This window comes from Mobula hypostoma, chromosome 23, assembly GCF_963921235.1.
Source record: "Mobula hypostoma chromosome 23, sMobHyp1.1, whole genome shotgun sequence".
Taxonomy (NCBI): Eukaryota; Metazoa; Chordata; class Chondrichthyes; order Myliobatiformes; family Myliobatidae; genus Mobula; species Mobula hypostoma.
Genome location: NC_086119.1, coordinates 2,401,094 through 2,416,482, shown reverse-complemented (window position 1 = coordinate 2,416,482; position 15,389 = coordinate 2,401,094). Strand labels below are relative to the sequence as shown.

At 51.7% G+C, this 15,389-nt stretch overlaps 1 protein-coding gene across 1 annotated transcript in view; it reads left to right on the top strand.

Annotated features, from left to right (window-relative positions):
- Positions 1-13,036, top strand: part of tsr1 (TSR1 ribosome maturation factor) — a 45,111-nt gene extending 32,075 nt beyond the window's left edge. Inside the window, exons 12-15 of the mRNA XM_063031193.1 lie at positions 1,459-1,575; positions 2,417-2,557; positions 11,108-11,182; positions 12,783-13,036. Coding sequence (XP_062887263.1) covers positions 1,459-1,575; positions 2,417-2,557; positions 11,108-11,182; positions 12,783-12,961 — 512 coding nt within the window. The 3' untranslated portion in view covers positions 12,962-13,036. The remainder of the gene's footprint in view (positions 1-1,458; positions 1,576-2,416; positions 2,558-11,107; positions 11,183-12,782) is intronic.
- Positions 13,037-15,389: the final 2,353 nt, after the last annotated feature.

The window sequence follows — 15,389 nt, the reverse complement described above, 5'->3', positions numbered from 1 at the left end:
ATCCAAAGGTTATTCACAAGGATGAGACTCAAGACCTGTTGCTTACGACCATTTTTTAAAATGCTACGAGAATGGAAAGTGAAAGAGGAGCTGAGAACAAAGAAGAAAATAGTTGAGGATGTCACATACTCAGCTGGCTAACGATCCAGTGTTAACAATTAACCTCTAACTAACGATCCAGTGTTAACAATTAACCTCTAGCTAACGTTCCAGTGTTAACAATTGACCTCTAGCTAACGATCCAGTGTTAACAATTAACCTCTAACCAACGTTCCAGTGTTAACAATTAACCTCTAACCAACGATCCAGTGTTAACAATTAACCTCTAACTAACGATCCAGTGTTAACAATTAACTCTAACTAACGATCCAGTGTTAACAATTAACCTCTAGCTAACGTTCCAGTGTTAACAATTGACCTCTAGCTAACGATCCAGTGTTAACAATTAACCTCTAACCAACGTTCCAGTGTTAACAATTAACCTCTAACTAACAATCCAGTGTTAATAATTAACCTCTAACGTAGCCAGATTTAAGTGGCTTGATATGTAGAGTGAAAACTAAGAAGCTTCTAGAAGAATACAGAAGTAACTGTCATAATTACTGTAAAATTCACTGAACAATTGCATTTACGTAGATGATTATATACAATTCTAAACAAGCAAAGGAAAGCTGAGCGGCAAAGAAGATGGTTCTTCTCTGCAGTCCAACACCTCTATGGCTGGCGATCCAGAGTGGGTCAAGGGGGGACACTTCCATGCGGGGATCGTCAGGGCACGTTTGATGAGATGAGGGTACCTCTGGCAATGTCAGTATTTAGAGAAATCAACCTAAGTTTGTCCAACTCTGCTTGTAACACCTGCTGCCTAATCCAGGTAGCGTCCTGGTGAAGCTGGTGCGGTGCTGGTTAAAGGAGTGGCTGTGCTGCGCCAGCCTGCCCTGTGGGATACCTGACGGGTGGCCAGAGTGTTTGGACCAACTTGGGGTGTTTTCTCTGAAGCAGCAGAGGCTGTGGGAAGACCTGATAGAGTAATAGGCAGCATCTATGAAGGGGAATAGACAGTGGACATTTTGGGCTCATACCAGGGGGCAAGCATTTAAGGTGAAAGGAGGTAAGATCAAAGGAGATGTGTGGGGCAAGTTTTTATTTACACACAGTAAAGTGCTGCCGGGTGCGTTGGGGGCAAATACAACAGGGGTATTCAAGAGGCTCAGAGAGAGACAGCTGAATATGAGGAAATGGAGGAATTTTGTGTGGGCAGAAGAGATCAGTTCGGCATTTGATTTACTAACATAATTACTTCACACGACGTTGTGGGCCAAAGGCCTTGCTCCATGTTCATTAACTATGTGGATATTTCACTGGGTATGTCAGTCAGCACAGCTGATACTCGTGGAATGAGGCTCTCCGAGGATGTGAGGCAGGTCTCTTCATTCACCAACTACTTCTCCTCCGCAGCCAACAAGTTCAAGTGTGAGAGATTTCTGCGTCCTAATACCACAGTGGTGGGCACGGTGTACTGCCCAATAACGTTTCCTCCAGCAACGGTCTTGATGTTCCGGCAAAGAGCCAACGGTACGTCCTGCTGATTTTCAGCAGGTCTGGACTTGGGGTGGGGCATGTGGGTGTAGGTGGACATGAAGTGCTTATGTGTGAGTAGGGAGCTAGGGGCTGGTGTCTGTACAGTAGAAATGTGTCCATAAGAATTTAGGTAAGGTGTGTGTGTGTATACTGGTATAGATAGTTGTGTGCGTGTGCATGAACAGTGTTGGGGACGAGCACGTGTGTATAAAGCATCTGGTGTCCATGTGTCACTGTGGCTGGCGTTGCCTGTCAGTACATGTGCTCTGCCTGTGCCTGGGACTTCAGTGGGTCCAGACTCGGTGGTACTGCAGTGAAGTTGCGCTGTCAGGGGTGCCCAGGCCTGCTGCTTGCTGAGTAATTTTTTTAATTTAAAGATATAGGATGGTTAACGGGTCCTTCTGGCACAGTAAGCCCATGCTGCCCTTTTACACCCATATCACCAATTAACCTACTAACCAGTACATCTTTGGAATGTGGGAGGAAACCAGAGCACCCTGAGGAAACCCACACGGTCACGGGGAGAACTGGGTCATTGGCATTGGAAAATGTTACACTAACCATTATGCAGCCATGCCTCAAATTATCATGGCTGATGGCTCACTGCTGGTGTGACCAGGTCCCAGGATGTTAACAGCTGACTTGTGCGTTTATGGAAACCTAATTCTGTGACTCTCCAGTGGATGACGGCAGTTGTCTGTGATGCCCCGTGCTCTGGAACTGCTACCCATGAGTGAACGTTGCGGTAGGTGTGAGTGGTTCAGTGCAGGGAAGGTGAGTTTCACAGTGACCTGTTCCCATCACTTACAGCCTGTTACACCTTGCACTTGCCCAGGTATGCAGGACCTGATAGCCACGGGCTCTGTGCTAAAAGTTGACCCTGACCGAGTGATCGTGAAGCGAATCACCCTGAGTGGACACCCTTTCAAGATCATGAGCAAAACCTCGGTGGTTCGATACATGTTCTTCAACCGTGGTGAGTGGAGGGAGGGACTTGACTTTGGAGGTGGTGGGGAAAGGGGATGAGAGTGGGGTGGCAGGAATCATATTAGAATGTGAGTTAACAGCTGACATTTCATGACAAGTGTCTGAATATTACATGTCAAGGGTCCCTTCATTTGAGTGTGTCATGTGTCACTGCAGAGGGAGTTTCACTCTGTGTCTGAACCTTTTTTTTAAAACAAATTCTTTATTACAAATGTCGGTGCTATACAATATGTACAAAACCAGTGACTAACACATTTACTACACTACAAACAGACCCAATACATGTTAAACCAATATATTACCATCCTCATCAATGATGGCATTTACACCCCGCGGAGCCCAACGGTTCCGGAACACCTCTACGGTCGCCGTGGACTGTGCGTATTCCTTTTCAATGTTCACCCGGGCACGAACATACCCCCTAAACATAGCCAGGCAGTCCGCCCGGGAAGAACCTCCTGCCACCCTTTTCCAGGAGCCACAGATGGCAATTTTCGCCAGCCCCAGGAGCAAGTTGACAAGGACATCCTCATCCCTCTGTGCCCCCCTCCTTACTGGATGACCATATATGAATAGGGTGGGACTGAAATGCAACCAGAAGGCGAGAAGCAGCCCACGCAAATACGCGAAAAGGGGCTGCAGCCTCATACTCTCCACGTACATATGGTACACGGTCTCCTCCAGCCCGCAGAAGTGACACACGGCTGGGAGATCCGTGTACAGACTAAAGAACTTATTGCAGGGCACCGCTTTATGCAGCACCCTCCAGCCGAGATCCCCAAGGTGCATGGGAAGGACTCCCTTGTAAAGGGACTTCCATTTCGACCGCCATGGTGTGTCGGGACGGTGGACAAAGGCTAGGAAGTGGAGGGTGTGGAGCAGCAGCCCATAAAGGTACCTCCTGCCTGCATCCCTGAATGGGATTGTGGGTGTCGACGAGAGACGGCTCAAGTTGTGTGGATTCGTCTCTCGGGTAAGGCTGCGGGGCCTGGGCCCGACGAGCAGCTCAGCTTGAGTCGATCCACACACCTGAGCCGCACCAACATCCGCTGAGGCAGGGCAAGGGTCGGCCAGGACCCCGCCCTCTGCCAGAGGAGGGGATTCCCGGCCTGAGGCAACCATGTTCCAGACTCTCAGTAGGTCCTGATAGAAGCCGGGCAGCCTCTGCAAAGCAGCACGGCTGACGCCCGCCGGTGGTAGCTGCATATCTTCGTGAAGCCAGCAGCCCCCCCGGAGGAAGAAAGTCGCCAACACGTGCCACCTGGGAGGGTGTTCGGCGTACAGGAATCTCTGCAGAGTCCTGAGGCAGAGAGCCGCCAGTCGTGTGCGTACACACACCAGCGACTGTCCGCCCTCTCCTACTGGGAGACTCAGAACCGCTGCAGAGACCCAGTGTTTCCTGTTTTCCCAGAAGAAGTCCACTAGCTTCCTCTGCATTCTCGTGACAAAAGGGGCAGGGGGGGCCAAGGTGACCATCCCGTACCACAACATGGAGGCCACCAGCTGGTTTATGACCACCACCCTGCCTCGATAGGAAAGCACCCTGAGAAGGCCTGACCAGCGCCCCAGCCGGACCATGACCTTTGTCTCCAGGTCCTGCCAGTTCGCCAGCCAGGTCTCCCCAGAAGGACTCGGGTAGACTCCCAGATAGAGAAGGCGTCTGGTGCTCCACTCAAAAGCTCTCATCTCCTCCGGCAGGGAGTCCACCTGCCACTGGCCTACTAAGAGTCCGGAACATTTCGCCCAGTTGATCCTTGCGGAGGATGCCGCCAAGAAAACATCTTGGCACTCGCGCATCCTCCCCAGGTCACAGGGGTCTGTCATCATGAGGGGTACGTCATCGGCGTAGGCCGAGAGGATGACCTCCATGTCGGGTTCGCGCAGAACCAGACCTGTCAGCCTTCGTAGAAGAAGGCTGAGGAATGGCTCATCAGAGATGGCATACAATTGATCAGACATGGGGCACCCTTGACGCACTCCTCTTCGGAAGGGAATAGGTCATGTCAATGATCCGTTAATCTTAACTAGGCACTCTGCGGCAGAGTACAGGAGCCGAACTCGGGCCACAAAGTGTGGTCCGAGCCCAAAAGCCTGCAGGGTGCCCACCAGGAAACTGTGGTCCACCCGGTCAAACGCCTTCTGGTCAAGAGAAAGAAACGCTGCCGGGGTCCCAGTCTCCTGGAGTAGGTGGATCAGGTCCCGTACTAGGTGGACATTGTCCTGGATGGAGCGGCCCGGGACTGTAAGATTGGTCAGGATGGACCACCTGTCCAATTACCGAACCCAGACGGTTGGCCATTGCCCGGGCGAAGATCTTATAGTCCGCGCACAAGAGGGAGACCGGCCGCCAGTTCTTTAGCAGGCGGAGGTCTCCCTTCTTGGGCAGTAGGACCACAACAGCTCTTCGCCATGAGAGGGGCATTTCTCCGGTGGCTAGGCTCTCCCCTAGGACAAGGCTGTAATCATCCCCCAGGACATCCCAAAAAGCCTGATAAAACTCAACACTCAGTCCATCCAAGCCAGGGGACTTGCCCCTCCGGAGTTGCCGAAGGGCAGTGGACAGCTCCTCCCGAGTCAGGGGAGCATCCAGATGCACTGCGTCCTCTGGACTGACCTTAGGCAAATCCTTCCAGACCTCATTAAACGCCTCCGCATTTGACGGATCAGGCGAGAATAAGTGCTTTTGATCTCCCCGCCACCTCTCCAACGAGTAGAAGAAGGGTGAGCCACGGTCCAAATCCTGCAGCATTTGGATCCGTGACCTCACGTACGCACCTCGGGACTGCTGAAGCTGCAGGTCCCTTAGTGCGTCCTTCTTCTCCTGGTATTCCTGCCACAGCTGCTGGTCTCCAGCGGTCGGACCGAGGCGGGACTCCAGGTCAAGCAACGCTCTCTCAAGCCGCTCAATCTCAGAGCCCCGCCCTTTTGTCGACCCCCTAGTGTACTCCCGACATAAAAACCGGATGTGGGCTTTGCCCACATCCCACCATAGCCGTAGGGAGCAGAACTCTCTCCGCCTCTCCTTCCAGGAGACCCAGAACGCTCGGAACGAATCCCGGAATCGGCTGTCCTCCAGCAGCCGGTTGTTAAAATGCCAATACCCGGATCCCACCCGAGGGTGTAGTGGAATAAATTCCATCCACACAAGGTGGTGGTCCGAGCACGACAATGGCCGCATGGAGGACGCCGACACGCGGGAGACGTAGGCCCGAGAGATGTAAATGCGGTCTATCCTGGAACCTCCTTCTCTAGACCTTCTCGAGAAGGCGCTAGAGTCGGGGTGAAGATTCCGCCAGCTGTCCACCAAGTCAAAGGAGCCGACTAGCTCCTTTAACTTTTTTGCTGATGCTGGCTGGCGTTGGAGGCCCGAGCAGTCCTCCGCCTCGAGGGTACAGTTGAAGTCTCCCCCAAGGATGACGCAGTCCCCAGGATCGATGGAGCTCAGCAGGGTGGACAGCTGGCAGAATAGGCGCGTCTGCATCACCCCGCGCCTGGGAGCATACACATTGATAAAATGCAATGGTACGCCATCCAGGCGCACAACCGGGTGGAGCAGACGGCCGGGCACAACGTCCTGGACTCTTTCAATTACTGGCTGGAAGGTCGGGGCCAACAGGATCGCCACCCCGCTAGAAGTGGAGCTGAGGTGACTCATGTAGACCCTGCCCTGCCACTCCATGGAGCCAAGCAGACTCGTCCCCAGGGATGGTATGGGTTTCCTGCAGGAAACTCACCGTGGACCGCCCATCCCTGAGGACTGAGAAATTGTTATGCCTGCGAAGAGGACCCCTGCTGCCGTTTACATTTAGACTAGCTATGGTAAGCTTCATGGCGGGAGCACACTAGGCCTCAGCAGCTGTGCCCATTTCGGTGAGAGCGGAGGCGCCCTCCACCACACTGTCCCGAAAGAAAGCAAGGATACTTTTTGCCTTCCGGGCTCGAGTGGTACCAGCGACACCCTGTGACCCGCCATCCCCCGTTGGAGCGAGGCTGCTTCTCCCTCTGATGTCCCTCATCTAGGAAATATTTTAGTTGCCGTCTGTCGTTCCCCGACACCGCATTCCTCTTCCCCTTTCCCTTCCGTCTGAGGATGACTCGCAGGGAATTCACCAGCCTCGGCATGCTGGGCCAGCGAAGCGAGGCTAGTTGAGGCCGGCGCTTGGCACCCTCAGAGGTGAGAATGAAATGCTTAATTTCCTCTACAGGTATCAATGGGGATTTCTCAGGAGGGGGAGGATGTCCATTGTTTCACTATGGAAGGAGTCCCCCTCCAACCCGTCACTGCAGACAGAATCCCCATCGGCCTCCCCGCATGTTCCAATAGATGGCTGCGCCTGTGACCCACACCGCGCAGCAGGCACCTCGCTCTTACCTGCCTTCTCCACCGTCGCATCAGCCTCATCCACATTTGCCACAGTGGAGGGACAATCCCCAGGGACTCCCTGCAAGCCATTTATTGCTGGGGTTGACATGCATAGAATATCGTCCTCCTCAGGGGGCAGGTATAGAGGGGAACCCGGCACCTTTGGTCCAAGGGATTCACAAGCAGCCTGGTGCTGAGAATGAGAGAGCTTTGCCTCGTCTCCTCTTACACTATTTGGTACACTTGCCTCCAGGGAGGCGCTGGCTAGTAAGTCCAGGGTGGAGGTCTCCAGGGCTGTCTCATTTGTGCAAGCAGGGCTATCACAAGCTTTTTGCACAACCACACCAGCTACCCCAGGACTGGTGGCTACATCTGGGGACTCAGGTTTGGAACTAACATCCGCCAGGATTCCCACCCCTTCCTGGGACTCCCCCGCATCTACATCCCCTGCCCTCTTGCGGGAACGTTCCCTTCTCCTCTTCACGCCGGAGGAGCACACAGGTGCAGGCTTCACTGATGGGGCGGTGCTCTCTGTTTCCATCGCCCCGTCTGCTTGTGCACCTCCCCGAGCCCCACGCTCCACTTCAGGCGAAATGGGCGTGAGCTCTGCGGCCTCAGAGGCTGGCTTCTTAGGGTGTTTGGATTTCTTCTTTGCCTTCTTACTCCGCACAGACTCCACCCCATCCCCCACCTGAACCACAGGGAGAGGAACAGGGACCGACCCAACCGCAGGAGTAGGGACAGGGGTAGGGGCAGGGTGAGGGGCTGGGGCAGGATCACGGGTGGGGGCAGGGTCAGATGCAGGCGCAGGCGCACGCGCAGGAGTAGGATCAGGGGCAAAGGTAGCTGGGGCACTGGTGCCCGAAGTGGGCTCCCTCGGGTTCCGGGTGGTAGGACAGTCCCTCCGAAAGTGCCCCACCTCCCTGCATGGCACCGTGGGCGCTTGGAGCTCCAGTACACCTGATAATCTACTCCCTCGTGCCGGACAGTAAACCGGCCCTCAACATCGTCCTCCCTTTCCAGCTGCATGAATACCTGACGCCGGAAAGAGATTACGGTGCGGAGGGTGCGTCTCTTAAATTTGTGTCGGATGGCAGTGATCTCCGACCTTACTTGCCCTAAACGAGCCAGTGGGGGAAGCAGGTCCTCATTTGGAATGAAAGGCTTAACATGCCCAAGCACGATACGTTGCGTGGGGGCCGTCACCAGCTGCATCGGTAAAAAGATGTTGTCTACCATGACTCCCCTGCCTAGGGCCCGGTGCACTAGCTCTTCATTCGCCAGATAGAACACCGCCTTTCCGAACTCATTTTCGGTGGCCAGAATACCACCTTTCCCCACAAGGTCCTCCATGGCCTCCGCACACTTTTCTAGTGTCATTCCCGGGCGCAAAATACATTGCACCCCGCGTTGCACCTTCACCGACCGAAACAGGGCGTTGTCCGAGGCCGGGGAGGCAGCCGACCTTGTGTAACTCCCCGAAGGCCCGCGACTCCCTGGAGACCGGTCCGGCATGCTGGCGCTCTTTCCAGTCCGAGAATTTTACAGCGGTGTCGATTAGAAGTCCTGGAGCGAATCGAGTAACTGGCCGGGAAAGTTTGCAGTCGACAGTTCCTCGCTGGCTCGGCGCCAGGAAAGGCTCCGTCGGGCTTGCAGAAGCCCAGGCCAGGAGAGGTCGAAACGTCCTTTCAGATGCTCCAGCTCCGACACCGGACGAAAATCAGGAAAATAATGGAGGAGGAACGTTGCCCCAATGTCAATGGGGGGGAACGACGGCGTTTGCCTCCGGTTTTGGAGCGAACTGGCTTCCTGGCGAGTTGCCAGCGGCCGCAGCTGGGAGCTACGCAGTTAGCAGCCGCCAACAAACTCAGCCCAAACCGGCAGTAAAACTCCACACCGAGCTTCCACACCAACGCCGTCACTCGCTCAGTTGTCCAAGAGACTTTTAGTGCCACCTCCAAAATATTCCACGAACTTTATCCAGTAGTTTTGCCTCGATTTCTCCCAGCTCAGTCAGCACAGCTCCTCTCTGTGTCTGACCCCGGGAGTGTGTGATGGAACAGTGAGGAGGGAGCTTCACTCTGTGTCGGACCCCGGGAGTGTGTGATGGGACGGTGTGGAGGGAGCTTCACTCTGTGTCCGACCCCAGGAGTGTGTGATGGGACGGTGTGGAGGGAGCTGCACTCTGTGTCTGACCCTGAGAGTGTGTGATGGGGTGGTGTGGAGGGAGTTTCACTCTCTGTGATGGGACGGTGTTGAAGGAACTTCACTCTGTGTCTGTCCCCGGGAGTGTGTGATGGGATGGTGAGGAGGGAGCTTCACTCTGTGTCTGACCCCGGGAGTGTGTGATGGGATGGTGTGGAGGGAGTTTCACTCTGTGTCTGACCCCGGCAGTGTGTGATGGGACGGTGTGGAGGGAGATTCACTCTGTGTCTGACCCCGGGAGTGTGTGATGGGATAGTGTGGAGGGATTTTCACTCTGTGTCTGACCCCGGGAGTGTGTGATGGGATGGTGAGGAGGGAGCTTCACTCTGTGTCTGACCCCGGGAGTGTGTGATGGGACAGTGTGGAGGGAGATTCACTCTGTGTCTGACCCCGGGAGTGTGTGATGGGACGGTGTGGAGGGAGCTTCGCTCTGTGTCTGACCCCAGGAGTGTGTGATGGGATGGTGTGGAGGGAGTTTCACCCTGTGTCTGACCACGGGAGTGTGTGATGGGATGGTGAGGAGGGAGCTTCACTCCGTGTCTGTCCCTGGGAGTGTGTGATGGGGTGGTGTGGAGGGAGTTTCACTCTCTGTGATGGGATGATGTGGAGGGAGCTTCACTCTGTGTCTGACCCACTTTTTTTTCTTGGTCAATTTTATTGAATGTAGTTTGTGCAGGAGTCCTGACCATCCATCACCTCTTCATTGTGATTGAGGTGAAGGTAACCGAGTTTGCAGTTCACTTTTCATGAGCTGAGTGTTGCATATTGTTCCTCTGAAGATGTTCCTGAGGTGTCTCGGGTATCTCAGGAGCTCGGAAGCTGTGGTGATCCCTCTGTTGTTCTCAGTAGTTACCCAGGTTTCCCCTTTAGCTCAATGTGTTCCCAAGGAGCTGTTCAAAACTGACAGCCCAGTGATTTTGTCCAACTGGTGTTGCCACTGCTGTTGGAGGCTGTGACAAGGTAAGGTGAGTGTGGAGGGAGATTTCCTTTCTGCTACCCAAAGTTGAAAGTAAATTTATTATCATAGTACATGTGTGTCACCCTGAGATACAGGAAGTACGGTAAAATAAAGGAGTACAATAGAATCTGTGCGAAGCTGTACATAAACGTAGACTGACAAGCAATGTGCAAAAGCAGACACAGTGCAATTAATAAAAATAATGAGAACACAAGTTGTAGATTCTTTGAAAGTGAGTCTGTATGTTGTGGAATCAGTTCAGTGTTGTGAGTGAAGTTGTCCACACTGATTTCCGAGCCTGATGGTTGTAGGGTAATGACTGTTTCTGGACCCGAGGCTCCTGTACCTCCTGCCCAATACTAGTACTAAGACGATTCAGGATTGTTTAATGTCATTTCCAGTACACAAGTGTAAAGGAGAATGGAATAGTTGTTAGCATACAACAAGATAAAGAACCTAATAATAATAAAATCACAATAAATATAGGTTATCCATCCATAAAGTGACACCAGGCACAGGAGTGTCTGTACACAAGGTGCCTCTGACAGGAAATGATAAAGTAGTGGTGGTTGGGGGTGTGGAGGGGTGGGTTCATGGGTGGAGGTGTTGATCAGCCTCACTGCTTGGGGAAAGTAACAGTTTTGAGTCCGGTGGATGCTAGGTAGCCACCTCAAAGATGGGAGTGGGACAAAAAAATCCCTGAGCAGGATGGGTGGAATCCTTCATGATGTTACTGACCCTTTTCCGGCACCTTTCTCTCTACAATCCTTCACGGTGGATAGGCTGGTGCTAGTAATGCATTGTATAGTTCTGACTCCTCGCCGTACAGCCTTCCTGCGTGCCGCACTGCAGTTTCCATGCCAGGCAGTGTCACAGCGTAGTAGGATGCCCTGCACTGCACATCTGTAGGAGGACAGCATTGGTTGGGTGGTGGGGATCCTTGATAACGGAGGGTTTGATAGAGGCATTGATGCCCTGGGTAAGGACACACAATTCTGCTGTTTTTCTTTCAGATGATGTTCTGTGGTTCAAACCAGTGGAGCTCCGTACCAAGTGGGGTCGCAGAGGCCACATCAAGGAGCCTTTAGGTAAGCAGAGCACAGTGAGACGTGGTAGGACAGTGCTGTGGCAGGATGCTCTATGGAGTCTCATTACTTCAGCACCAAGGTGACTTTTCCCTTGCAGCTTTTCACCGAGTGGAGCATCAAAGAGCTCAGGCAAAGCTGGGCATTGAGGGGAAATGGGGATCAGACCTCACCCAGAGGAAGATGGGGGTGGGTGTTGGAGGTCACTCACCCTAGCCCCAGGACATCACACAGGAGTCCCTTGGGGCAGGGTCCTGAGGTCAACCTCCTTCAGGTGCTTCAGCAGTGATCTTCCATCCATCAGAAGCTCAGTGGAGATGAAGAAAGAAAGGATGAGTTTATTTGTCACTTCGAAGTTCGTACAGATGGTTGAGGCAACAGGTTAGGGGGCAGGTGAGTAGAGTTAGGGGACAGGTTAGGGTTTTTGGATAGTGATTTGGGGATTTAAGGACCCTGCAGAGACCACATCTGGAGTTGTGTGGACAGCTGTGATCTCCTCACCTGAGCTTGGATGCTCTCACCACAGAGTTCAATGGACTGATTTCTGGGATGGCAGGACTGGAGGGTAGAACGAGTCAATCTTGGAGGGTCTGTTGTAATCTAGAAGCAACAATACTCAGTTTTGCACCTCACATTTACTGTATTCACTAAAACACAAAATACTGGAGGAGCTCAGCAGGTCAGACAACCTCTATGGAAATAAACATTCAGCATTGGGCTGAGATCCTTCTCCATAGATGCTGCCAGACACCTGCAAAGTTCCTCCTGCATTTTGTGTGTGTTAGTCTGCATAATCTCTTTTGTTATACAACATTAACTGCTTTTAACTTTTTTTTCTTGATTTGATAAGTCTGGACTTTATCTGATCCTTGGTACACCTTATGATTGCTGATGAACCTTTAACATTTACTGTCAGCATTTACCATTTAACTGGGTCATAACTTAAATGTGCTGTTGACACTATGGCCTTCCCAATGTTCTACCTTTCCCTTCCTCAACAGTTTTACCTCACAATCAGAATCAGGTTTAACAACACTAACATATGTCATGAAATTTTTGTTATGCAGTAGCTGTACATTGCTGAGCATAATTTTAAAAACAAAAAATATGAAAAATAAAATAAATAGTGAGGTCGTCTTCATAGGTTCGTTGTCCATTCAGAAATCTGAAGGTGTTCCTGAGTGTGGGTCCTGTACCTCATCCCGGATGGCAATAAGAAGAGGCCTGTCCTGGTGACGGGGGTTCTTCATGACAGGTGTCACTTCTTTGAGGCGTCTCCTTTTGAAGTGCCCCGGATGTTGAGACAAGCAGCCATGATGGTGCTGGCTGAGTTCAGAACTTTCTACCCCTTCTTCCTATCCTGTGCAGTCGCCCCTCTATACCAGACAGTGGTACAACGTCAGGAATAGGAAGAACATGTATTATTGTAAAAAGGGTGAAGGAATGTGGGGAAAGGTTGGATCAGGGTACAGAAGTAGCGGTGTTAAATGGTGGAACAGAACTGAAGCTTTAACGAGTCTCCTGCTACTTCTGTCTGTGTCTGTTTGAGAAGTTGTTCTGATCTATGCTCCAGTCTGACATGGCGCCTTTCTCTTGTCTGCAGGGACTCATGGACACATGAAATGCTTGTTTGATGGCCAGCTCAAATCCCAGGACACTGTGCTGATGAACTTGTACAAGAGGGTTTTCCCACGTTGGGCATATGACCCCCACGTTCCCAATCCCGTGCCGTGGGAAAAGTCTGAGGATGGCGTCAGTGTGCAGGAGGTGCCAATGGACTAGAGTAAACAGCAGGAGTTTGGAGTTGCTGCCTTCTTATTAAAATGTTTCCGTTCAACATCCTTTGAATTGTGAAGTGTGTCAGTGCCCGCATCTGAGAGGACTACAGTACTGTGGACCGCCACAGGGAGACACCAGAGTGCTGTCAGAAAGTTGCCACATAATATTGGGAACAAACAGTATTGGATACTCTCCACTGTTTCCATCCCGTACACTCCCTGGCTTTTACTGCCCCTAAGTCCGTGCTTCACCTGCCATCATTCTGGGCAGGAGAAGCATGCGATGTTGGGAACATTTCCCTAGCCTGCTGCTGTTTGTGGCTAGTGGCTATCGTAGATCATAGAACAATACAGCAGAGTACAGGCCCTTGGTTCTATGATGTTGTACTGACCTTTTAACCTACTCTAAGATCTATCTAACGTTTCCCTCCCACATTGTCCTGTATTTTTCTATCACCCATGTGCCTTAGAGTCTCTTAAAAGTCCCTAAAGTATGTTTCTCAGCTACCATCCCTGGCTGGGTGTTCCATGCACCCACCAGTCTCTGTGTTAATAAAAAAAAAATTAAAAGGTAAAAAAACTACCTTTGACATTCACCCTGCCTAGACTTTCCTCAAATCATCTTAAAAATTATGCCTCCCTTGTATTAACCATTTCTGCTCTAGGGAAATGGCTGTGCACTTGATCGATGGCTCTTATCATCTTGTAGAATTCTAACAAGTCATCCTCCTTCACTCCAAAGAGATAAGCCCTAGCTCGCTCTACCTATCCTCATAAGGCACGCTCTCTAGTCCAGTCAACATCTTGGTAAATCTCTGCACCCTCTCCAAAACTTCCACATCCTTCCTATAATGAGGGGGCCTAATCCTATCCACTCAGTCTGTGCCCCTTATTGTCTTGTACACCTCTATCAAGATGCCAGTGAGCTGGGAACCGTGGTGACACTGGTGTGGGGGTTGGAGTATCAGTGGGGAGTGTATCGGGTGACACCGAGCTTGCAAGGAGACTTCCTCTGCGTCAAGCGAACAGAACAGCGTCATCTGTTAAATGGGTTTGTTGGGTCGGAGATCGGAGATGGTGTCCCCTCCCCCACCTCTCTCTCCTCGGTGAAGTCTGTCGCTCCCTTACGAGGTTTCCTGTGGCGGCATCTGGGAAGGGGGTGGGAGGACAACCTGCACCTCACCCTCAGCAGAGTGCTGTGTGGTTGGCCTGAAGTCTCTCCAGCCGAGGTGAAGCCTTGTTCAAGGATGGAAAACGTGCCCAGTCTCTGGCCCACACGCCCCTGTTCCCAACCTCTGACCCCCCCTCCCCCCATTCACACTATCTCTGTGCTCCCCACCGCCACAAGCCCCCTGTGGTTCTGAGGGGGGAGTTTGGGTCGGTTCAGTACATGGATGGGCGGGGCACGGAGCACTCTGGTCAAGGTGCATGTCGGTGAGATTAGGCAAAATAACAGTTCTGCACGGACTGCGGGGGCTAAAGGATGTTTCTGTTCATTTATTACCAACACATGTTTACCACATACAACCTTGAAATTCGTCTTCTTGCACACAAAACAAAGAATCACATTAGAATTCACAAAAAAAAACACATAGAATAGATTGGAAGCACCCAATGTGTGGAAAAAATCATGCAAACAATAAAAAAGTAAATAAATAATACATAGAACCGCAGAGTCCCTGAAAGTGCATCCAGGGCCACACGGAGCCAGTTCGGTGCTGAGGTGCGTGAAGATGGATACAGGCCATGGAGCCAGTTCTGAGGTCAGTACTGATGGTTGCAGGCCACAGCCATGGAGATTGTTCAAAAACACAGCCCCCAAGGGGAAATTACAAGTGGTGGATGACTATAGAGCAGTGTCTTTCAGTGAGATACTTATCTGACATTTGCCTTCTAGGCCCATTGTCCTCCACTCAGGTTTCTGGTGATTCACTGTAGATTTCTCGGGGGTGGGGTGGGGAGGGCAGCGATTGCTATTGCTCAATTTTGCCCTGTGTGGTGTGTCCATAGCCTGCCAGGGAAGAAATGCCCCTTGGAGGGGCGGTGGTGTGCTTGCCACCCTTCCTTGCACACTGTGTAGGACCACAGGTAGCTTGAGCTGAGTATGCTGGTTTGACAGGAACACATTGGCTGTGCAGCCTTCCCTCGTCAGGACCAGAATTATGTAATTTGGCCCATCGAGTCTGTTCCACCATTCCATCGTGGCTGACATTATCCCTCTCAACACTATTCTGCCATTTCCCTGTAACCTTTGGCACCCTGACTAATCAAAAGCCCCCAACCTCGGCTTTCAATATTCCCAATAACAAGCTTTCAATATTCCCAATGACAAGCTTTCAATATTTCCAATAACAAGCTGTCAATATTCCCAATAACAAGCTTTCAATATTCCCAATGACAAGCTTTCAATATTTACAATAACGAGCTTTCAA